General features: G+C 46.5%; 2 protein-coding genes across 2 annotated transcripts; one reads left to right on the top strand and one right to left on the bottom strand.

Moving 5' to 3' along the window:
* Window positions 1-330: 330 nt before the first annotated feature.
* On the bottom strand, window positions 331-7,631 carry NDUFS6 (NADH:ubiquinone oxidoreductase subunit S6). The gene is made up of 4 exons (XM_082479379.1): window positions 7,479-7,631; window positions 6,110-6,163; window positions 2,212-2,334; window positions 331-477 (listed from the first exon to the last, which is right to left on the bottom strand). The coding sequence occupies exons 1-4, from the start codon at window positions 7,617-7,619 to the stop codon at window positions 412-414; spliced, it is 384 nt and encodes a 127-aa protein (XP_082335505.1). The 5' UTR covers window positions 7,620-7,631; the 3' UTR covers window positions 331-411.
* A 92-nt stretch (window positions 7,632-7,723) lies between these two features.
* On the top strand, window positions 7,724-8,706 carry MRPL36 (mitochondrial ribosomal protein L36). Its single transcript, XM_082479576.1, has 2 exons — window positions 7,724-7,811; window positions 7,932-8,706. Exon 2 carries the CDS (start codon window positions 7,942-7,944, stop codon window positions 8,281-8,283), a length of 342 nt encoding a protein of 113 aa, XP_082335702.1. The 5' UTR covers window positions 7,724-7,811; window positions 7,932-7,941; the 3' UTR covers window positions 8,284-8,706.
* Window positions 8,707-8,906: the final 200 nt, after the last annotated feature.

Below are 8,906 nucleotides of genomic sequence, written 5' to 3'. Positions count from 1 at the left end.
GGCTTTGAGCAAACTGGTCTAATGGGAGGTGTCCCTGCCCATGGCAGGGTGGGTTGGAACTCGAGGATCTTCAAGGTCGCTTCCAACCTAAACCATTCTATGATTTATGATTCAACGATTCAGTACAAACCAAACCTATGCTGCAGCCAAGGGCTGCTTACAAGCCTGTGAGAAGTCTGCCAAACCAGGTAGGACATTTGTTCCATGAAAACCAAATTAAGTACAAAGTAGATATTGTAATACCATTCAGCTCTCAAATACCTGAAAAGCTAGATTTTAAAAAGGTACGGACTTGTCTTCCCATAATTAAGATAAACACAAATGCTAATCTTGGGTTTCTAAATATAGTGTTTATTTCTTGTTAAACATTAACATCTGAACAGAAATCTGCAAGCAGGCAGGAATAAACTTTCAGTGATGTTTCTGTTTAAACTGAAGTCCACAGTAGCCACATGTTCCGGTCTTTGTCTCTTTGTCCTGTAAAAATATAAAAGTACAACAGCTGCTAGTTTCACTTTATAAAACTTTTTGAAATTACAAATTTTCTCTTATTTACATGTGCCATCTTAAAACGGATCAATTCAGCTGAAGTACAGAGTTTTAATCTTATTTGAAACACTGAAAGTAAGAAAAACGGTATGAGGTTCACACTTGATTTCTGTATCCTACGCAGCTTCCCTTCTGCCAACCTTTTAACTACCAGGCCTAACCTCAACAATATAATTTTAAAGCCAATCGATACCTCTTCAGCAATAAAGGATCCTCTTACCAAACTGGACATCTAAAGTCAATTTGGTCATATCTGTTCCAATGTTTTGAAAAATCTAATTTCAGAACTATTTTAATACAGAATAGGATTTGGCATTTCCACATTATATCTAGACAGGAATTTTACCCATTGTTGCAATTGTTGTTGCAATCCTTCCTAACATGACAAAACACAAGATGGTTACATAAACACTCAGGAATCTTCTGTTATTTAGCAACATAATTACTTGCGGTCATGAAACAAAGGAAACTCATGGTTCCCCCTTCCTTAATACAGGACTAGAAGTGAAAAATCCAGACTACCCTCCACCTCTGAAAGCCTGAATTTCAATTGCTAGGGCTAGGGGAAACAAGCTGGTCTAATACCATTCTCTCTGTTTGCAGACATTAGCTTTCAAGAACTAAACCACAGACATCTTGCAATTTGATTGTTAATGCAAAAAGATCTCTAAATTCACAAAAAATAAAGCATTCTTCAAGAAAAGCACGGTGCAGGTCAAACAAATCAACATAAATGCAACCGATCAGCAGTGTGCTACAGAAGTTAACTTAAGACTGAAGAACAGAAGCTTCCAAAGTGTTATGAATTAAAACCTTTGAGCATTTGACTTTGAATAATGTAAAATGAATCATTACAAGAGTTTTTACTTTGTTCAAAATAGAAACGCTGTCGGCTAAAGTTAGGAGTCACAACACTTACACTAAAGGACACCAGCTCTCCCTCATCATTCTTTTGGGTATTAAGCAAATGTCAAAATTTAGGTGAGCATGCAAAAATTTTAAGACATCTGCAGTCAGGGCCTGCCTGAGAACAGTATCTAAGCAACAGGTCATCATTGATTCCACTGAGGTCGTATGACAGTAGCCCAAATATTTTTACTGTCTAGAATAAGAATACACTGGAAACTATCACTACTGTCAATAGGAGGATAGCAAGACATTTATTCTTCACTGATTCTCTGACCATGACTGAAACGTTCAATCTTCAGATCTAACAAGTTTCCCAAAGATTGAAAGAGGAGTTTGTTTTGGTTACAAGATTCAAAATAAACTACATATTTGTAAGAATATTGCAAATGTATCCTCAACCTACATGGTGGCATTTAAACAATTAGAGTAAGTGTCTCAGAACGCAGCAAGCATGTTATTTTTTGCTCTCAAGGCACTGCTTGTACATATTACTTCAGCTAATTTCTTTTTTCAAAAAAAAATTACTGTCCTGGCAAACAAATCAAAATTTCAAAAAGAAATTTCTGTAACTTCAAACGGAAGCCCTCTAACTCTTCTGAGTAGAAATCTTAATTTTATATTAGGCATCAAATAAAATGAGCATCTCAGGTGGTTACTCCTTTTACTTTGTTAAACCAACATGCCAAAAAGTAGATAATCTTACAAACAAGAATTTACAGGCAAAACATGCTATACACAGAAGGAAGACATTACCAAGTTTATGTATACTTTAGGATGTCCCAAAGCTCCACCACCACCATCGCATGATATCACTCTGCTTTCAACTTCACTCACAGGCTGCTCTGCTATCAAATCAATTGCAAAATTCTTGTTCACCTGTAAGAGAAAAAAAGAAACTTTCAGATACCTTTCCCACTCAGCCAGAAAGCAATTGCTTTTCATCACCTCCCCAGGCAGTTCCACCACGACCATCTTGAGAAGTTCCTGCATGGGTTTCCTCCCACCTCCTCCACCAACTCTTAGGGTGTGCTATAAGCCAGATCAGTGAACTAAGCATATCAAACTCTGCAAAAGTAATCCCTTTCCCCAATACACAGGCCACATCAGTGCTCGAGTTTACAACATGACCTATGCAGATTCAGCAGAGAGGTGAGCAAGAACAAGCAGCCAAGAACAGAGGATACTTAACTGACATTGCCTCTGTATTGTGCTTTAGCAACTACACGATAAAAACTGCAAAAGACTCGCTGCTGATAAACTCAGAAATAACGGTGGGACAAGTAAGGTCAGGAGTGAGATAAAACAACTGCTGGTAATTTAGAGCCTCTCACCATGCACCTTGTTCTATCACTGCACAGGAACCTCAGGATAACATGAACGTGGTACATAACAGTTAGAAACGCGTTAGAAAAAAGAAAAAACTCTAAACATCACTATGCCACTCTGTAAATCCATCTTATATACACTTCCTGAATACACATATCACTGACAAGTAGAGTTTTTTCCTAGAGCACGTCTACGTGGCCTGGCAAACGTACCAACCTCTGGACAGGCCGGTGTCACAGCAACTTGTGCCTCCGCAGGATCCACAGCACCCAGCCACAGCGCTTCCCTCCCTCATCCACACCAGCTGCTGCCAACTTGCTCCAAGCCAGCACTGAGTGGACAACCACCCCAACCAACCGAGAATATAAAATGGTTTTGGCTGGAACAGAGTTGACTTTATTACTAGCAGCTGGTACTGTGCCGCATTTTTGATTTGGGATGTTGGTAAAACACAGGCTTTTTTGGTCATTGCTAAAGAGTCAAAGCCGTTTCTGCTCCTCACACCACCCCGCCAGTGAGTAGGCTGGGAGTGCACAAGAAGTTGGGAGGAGACACAGCTGGGACAGCTGACCCCAACTGACCAAAAGGATATTTCGTGCCAACATCATGCTCAGTATATAAAGCTGGTGGAAGAAGAAGGAAAGGGGGAAACATTTGGAGTTATGGTGTTTTGTCCCAAGTAACCATTACACGTGATGAAGCCCTGCTTTCCTGGGGATGGCTGAACACCTGCCTGCCCATGGGAACCAGTGAATGAACTCCTTATTCTGCTTTGCTTGCGTTCGCAGCTTTTGCTTTATTTATTAAACTGTCTTTATCTCAACCCATGAGTTTTCTCAGTTTTATCCTTCTGCTTCTCTCCTCCATCCTGCTGTGGGGACAGTGAGCGAGCGGCTGCATGGTCCTAGTTGCCAGCTGGGGTTAAACCATGGCAAATATGCACACCCAAAGATGGCACACCCAAGTGCTCCTTACTCAATGCATAATTCAATGAGCAATTTTTTTTTTCCTGGCTGTAGCACCAGTTTGACAATCCCATTGCTGCTTCTTTCCACCCACTTGCCTCTGCCAGTACATGGTCTGTGAGGCTGAGAGAGAAAAACAAACTTGGAATAGACCCAGATCCAAAGATCCAGAAGGAAGACAGGAGGTTATGTTTAAACCGGACCAGCTCTGAGGTAAGTCTCCCTCACAGCTTCAGCTTCTGCACCAGCCCAACAGAAACGGCAGAGCCAAAGCGGGAACGGAGGTGTCGAAAAAGGCACTGTGGTACCTCAGGGATTGCACAAGGGCAGGATGACCCAAGCTGGACCGCAGCAGATGCAGTTTAACAGCTGCCATGCTCAGTTTTCTCACAGCTACTTGCTTTAGGCCCTTGCGAGAAAGGACTAATCTCCCAGTTCTGCACATCCAGCACACGGATCGATGCTTTTAGATAAAAACGTATGGATTTAATTAACAATTGGGCTGGCAGAACTGAGGGGACAATACCCAGATACTCTGGGCTGTGCCCCCATGCCTGGCCACTGCCTGGAGAGGCCACGTGCAGCACCCAAGCGTAGGCCCAGATGTCCTCACTGAGGGCACCTGCATCCACAGGCTGTGTCCCCAGACAAGAAAGCTGCCGAGGTTGGACTGGGCTGACCACAAGCCAGGCTCAACCACCTGGAGCATAATGAAGGTGAAGAGAAGAACCGACTGAGAAGGTACAGTCACCGACTTCAGCTTCAGAAACAAGACAACATTTGGGCTACAGACACAGCTGTGAAATGCTAATACTAGCAGCTGAAACACACTGGGGGATCTCACAGGGTAATGGCAAAGTCCCTAGAGAGATCCCATTAATAAGCACAGACGAGGATCTTTCCAGTATTTAACACGTAATTTTGTTTCAACTTCACAATTAAAACCCAGCATTAAACCTCGCTCAGCAAACTTAAAGCTCAGCTTTTGCTGGAGAAGGAGGAACTGAGCCAAACTGAAAATCCTGGGTGTTCCTCACCACAGAGAAAGTGTGTCCAAAATCAGCTGCTGGCAAAGGCACAAAGGGACCTGTGCCCTATGGAGAATTAGGCTCAGAGAGCGTTTCCTACAGTTACAGAAGTAGCACAGAAACAAGTATTGCATTTGGGAGATACCTACTTTGCCACTACCCTCCCAGAAGTAAACTACGTCAGCATTTCAAGTGGCATTTTCATTTAACTATTTCCCATGTAGAATCCCTATTTTTGCCACACAGCATGAGTTAAATTCTATCCATGATATAATGAGGTAAATTCAATAGGAAAACTCAGAAATCAGCATAATTAATTTCAGGTTAATTTAGCAAGGCAACAGTTGTATGCAACTACATTAAAAATCTACCACACCTTAATTTAATGCCTCAACTATAGATATACATTTATAGCATTAACAGTAAGGCACTAATCAGATGCTCAGGCACTGAGGAATACAATTTAGCTGAAACAATCTCTGCTTCTCTCCCAAAGGCCAGCAGATCCCTCAGGGAGCTGCTAGATCATTAGAGAGAACCTGGTGCTAAAGGACTTACAATTTCACATACCCACTCTGTTGACAAGCAGCAGCAACAGGCCCACAAGATAACTTCACAGTAGCACATCTGCCTGATGACGGTCTTACTAGACTTTGCCTTTGAGGCTTCGTTATTTCAGAATACTCTAAATTTTAGTTTTATTTGTTACATCACTGCTTCAGCAAATGCTTCTCAGGTTCTGGAAATGAAGTGGCCTCATTAAAAATTTAGTTTGGGTAAAAATCAAGATTTTAACTACGCAGAAGCAAATTAAGCTTCAGAACATGTATTTAAACAGATGTATAGGTCCACAATTCAGCAGAGCATTTAATTATGTGATTTTTCTGAACACAAATGGCACTAAAAACCTGTTTCAAATTTTCTTAAAGCACATGGTTAAAACAAAAACTCATCCAAGTTTGAGATGCTCAAATGCCTACAACTTTCACAGCCTAAATGTAAGCACTTAACAGGACTAGGCAACTCTTGAATTTTCCAAATGTGCTGAAAGCAGAGAGGTACACAGAAGCTACTGCAAGGTGTTTTAAAAGAAGACGTTTCACTGTAGTGAAAAAAATAAACCTGAAACCCAAAATCCAAAACAGTTTGGTTTTGGTAGGGTTTTATTTTTGTTGTTGGTTGGTTCTCATTGCAGCTTTTGGTTTTGGTTAGTTTGTTTTTTCTTTTTGTTTGTTTTTTATAATAACAATGAAGTTGAGGACATCAGTATCAGGTATAAAAAAAAAAAGCACAAACCACCCCACTCCCATGAGTAAAAGTAGAATGAGTTACCTCCTTTTGTCGTCCAACAAATCTAACTCTTCGATAATCCCCTTCTTCATATACCTAAAGTATAAAATAAACTTGATCTTATTTAAAAAGTAATGATCATAAACAGAGAACACAAGTGCTTACAGCACTGTCAAGACTAAATAGTTTAAATTGTTTGCTCAGTTTCAAGTATTGCCATCATCTTCACAGAATGGTCAGGGTTGGAAGGGACCTCTGGAGATCATCTGGTCCAGCACTCCCACCAGAGCAGGGTCACCTACAGCAAGTTGCACAGGACGGCATCCAGATGGGTTTTGAATGTCTCCAGAGTGGGAGACTCCACAACCTCTCTGGGCAGCCTGTTCCAGTGCTCTGCCACCCTCAAAGTAAAGAAGTCCCTCCTCATGTTTAGATGAAACTTCCTATGTTCAAGTTTGTGCCAGTTACCTCTTGTCCTATCACTGGGCACCACTGAAAAAAGACTGTTCCCATCCCCCTGGCACCCTCCCTTTAAGTATTTGTAAGCATTAATAAGACTCCCCTTCAGACTTCTTTTCTCTAGATTAAAAAGACCCAAACCCCTCAGCCTCTCCTCATAAGAAAGGTGCTCCAGTCCCCTAATCATCTTTGTATCTTTCTTACCAGTATGTACTGCACAGAAAAAGTAGTTTCCGTTTCTCTCACACAGGAAAACAAATTTTAGGTTGGAAAGCAAATAAGAAAGGGGATGGGGGATTTAAAGCCAGTAAACAGAAGCCATAGCTTTGACCACAGAGGTGAACATAAGACTTATTGCTTATAATGCCGTTCCCTGATCCCACACTGCCATCTGGAAGGTGAACCAAACTAGGAAACCCGATGTACCGTATTTATGCACGTCCGAGGGCAGTAACCCCAGCGGGCAGCCGTCCCACGGCGGCCCTGCACCCCGCCCCCCCACCTCCGCAGGGCCCCCCGAGCTGGCAGGCCCCGCTCTGACATTAAGGAACCGGCGCGGCGGTCGGTTTCAGGGGCCGACACGGGGCCACCTCCGACCTGTCAGCCCTGCAGCTACGTCAGGTGTTGGATCCAGACCACGACGCCCGGTAACGGCTCGTGACCCTAACACTAATTAACAGTTGTTTGGTTTTTTTTTTTTGACACCGCACCTACCTTTTCCCTACACATCCCCCGGGAGCGGTAACTCCCACAGTCCGCACTACACCAAGCGGCACACCAGGGTACCGGCCGCGGTACCGCCAGCGTTGTCCCGCAGCTACCGGCAGACGCGGCCCGGACGCGCCCGCCCTCCCCGGGCAGCGCAGCGGGCAGCACCGACCCCCGACCCCCGGACCGCCGCCTCCGCTGCTGCCCTCCTCCTCCTCCTCCCGCCGCGGCTCCACGCGCTCACCTGCCCCGTGTGCGTCACCAGCTCGCCGGTACCGGAGGCCCGCACGCCGTAGGGCCGAGCGGCGGCGGGCAACACCGGGCGGGACAGCAGCCAGCGGCTCAGCGGCAGCAGGCGACGGAAGGTCGCGCCGGGCGCCGCCATCTTGCGCCAGCCACGTGACTCGCCAGGTGGGCGGACACAAGCGTGAGGGTAGCACTGGCCCCACCCCTCGCTCCATCCCGCGCGCTTCCGCCGGGCCGCCGCGTGCGCGCATGCGCGGTGACGGCTGAGGCGGGACCGGGGCGGCGGTGAGCGGGTGGCCGCGGGCCGAAGACGGGAGTATCGGCGGAGGCGGTCGGTGCTCAGTGTCTTCCCTTAGGGCTGGGGGCGGCGGCGGGTGGCGTGGAGGTGACGGGAGGGGAGTGGAAAGAGGGGAGCAGGGAGGGTGTCCTCACCGGTGCGCTGTCCCCGCAGGGCGCGGAGCATGCTCTCCCTCCTGGCCAGGGCCGCCGCCGCCGGGCCGCTCGGCCCGCTGGGCCGTTCGCCCTTCTCTTCCCTGGCCCCGTGGTGGCGGGCTGCGGCGGTGGCGGCGCTGCCCGCGGCGGTGAGCCGAGCCCCGCTGCCGCCGCCGCCCGGGTGCGGGGCGGCCGCCCCCCGCGGCCTACTGGTCGTGTCGCCGCTGCCCGGGCCGCCGGCGTTCGTCGCGGGGCTGAAGACGAAAACCGTGTTGAAGAGGCGCTGTAAGGACTGCTACATCGTGCGGCGGCGGGGACGGCTCTACATCTACTGCAAAACCAACCCTCGGCACAAGCAGCGGAAGCTGTAGCCCGGCGGCCGGGAGCGGGGTCCTCGAGAGCGGGGGGCCCCCGAGGGGAGAGGATGAAGACGGCGGTCGGGCCTCGGGGGGTCCTTCCTTGCTGCGTCCCTGCGGCTGGGCCCGCTCCCTCACTCTTCCTTGGCTGCCCCACGACCTGCGAGAGGTGACTGCTGGGGGACACAAATCGCAAAATGGTGTAGGTGACAAAAGTTTCGTCCTAACGCTAAGGTAGAGCGAGTTGAGTTCTTGACGGCCCTTGCCGTAACTTCAAACCATGGATGCTGAGAAGCGAAGTGGGAAGCCACGACGTTCGGGGCCTTTTGCTATCTTAGCCGTGAAGCCTTACTTAAAATCACCTCACTGTTAAGTTAGTAAGGGCAAAGCTGAATCTTTGGACTCTGAGGTGCATTTGTGTTTTTAATTAAAGCAAAATGAAAAAAAAAACCCTCTGTTGATTGTGCATTATTACAATATAGAATGAATCTTTCTTAAAAAAACCCTAGATGTTGAAAACAATGATAAAAGAACCAGTAGTTTCAAACTCAGGTGGGCTTTTAGGTGGCAAAGAATATTAAATATGTGACATTGAAAGATAATGTGCTGGCTTTTGGCTTGGTTCATACATAAGGTAA

This window comes from Vanellus vanellus (assembly GCF_965231255.1).
Source record: "Vanellus vanellus genome assembly, chromosome: 2".
Classification (NCBI taxonomy): domain Eukaryota; kingdom Metazoa; phylum Chordata; class Aves; order Charadriiformes; family Charadriidae; genus Vanellus; species Vanellus vanellus.
The sequence above is the reverse complement of the archived record's forward strand: the minus strand, read 5'-3'. Positions and strand labels throughout refer to the sequence as shown.

Excerpts from the sequence above, each read along its gene's own strand:
- NDUFS6 (XM_082479379.1), bottom strand. The coding sequence starts at position 7,619 with ATGGCGGCGCCCGGCGCGACCTTCCGTCGCCTGCTGCCGCTGAGCCGC. Across the intron at positions 6,164-7,478 it reads TGGTGACGCACACGGGGCAG|GTATATGAAGAAGGGGATTA; the intron begins GTGAGCGCGTGG and ends TTTATACTTTAG. Across the intron at positions 2,335-6,109 it reads TTGTTGGACGACAAAAGGAG|GTGAACAAGAATTTTGCAAT; the intron begins GTAACTCATTCT and ends TTTCTCTTACAG.
- MRPL36 (XM_082479576.1), top strand. The coding sequence starts at position 7,942 with ATGCTCTCCCTCCTGGCCAGGGCCGCCGCCGCCGGGCCGCTCGGCCCG.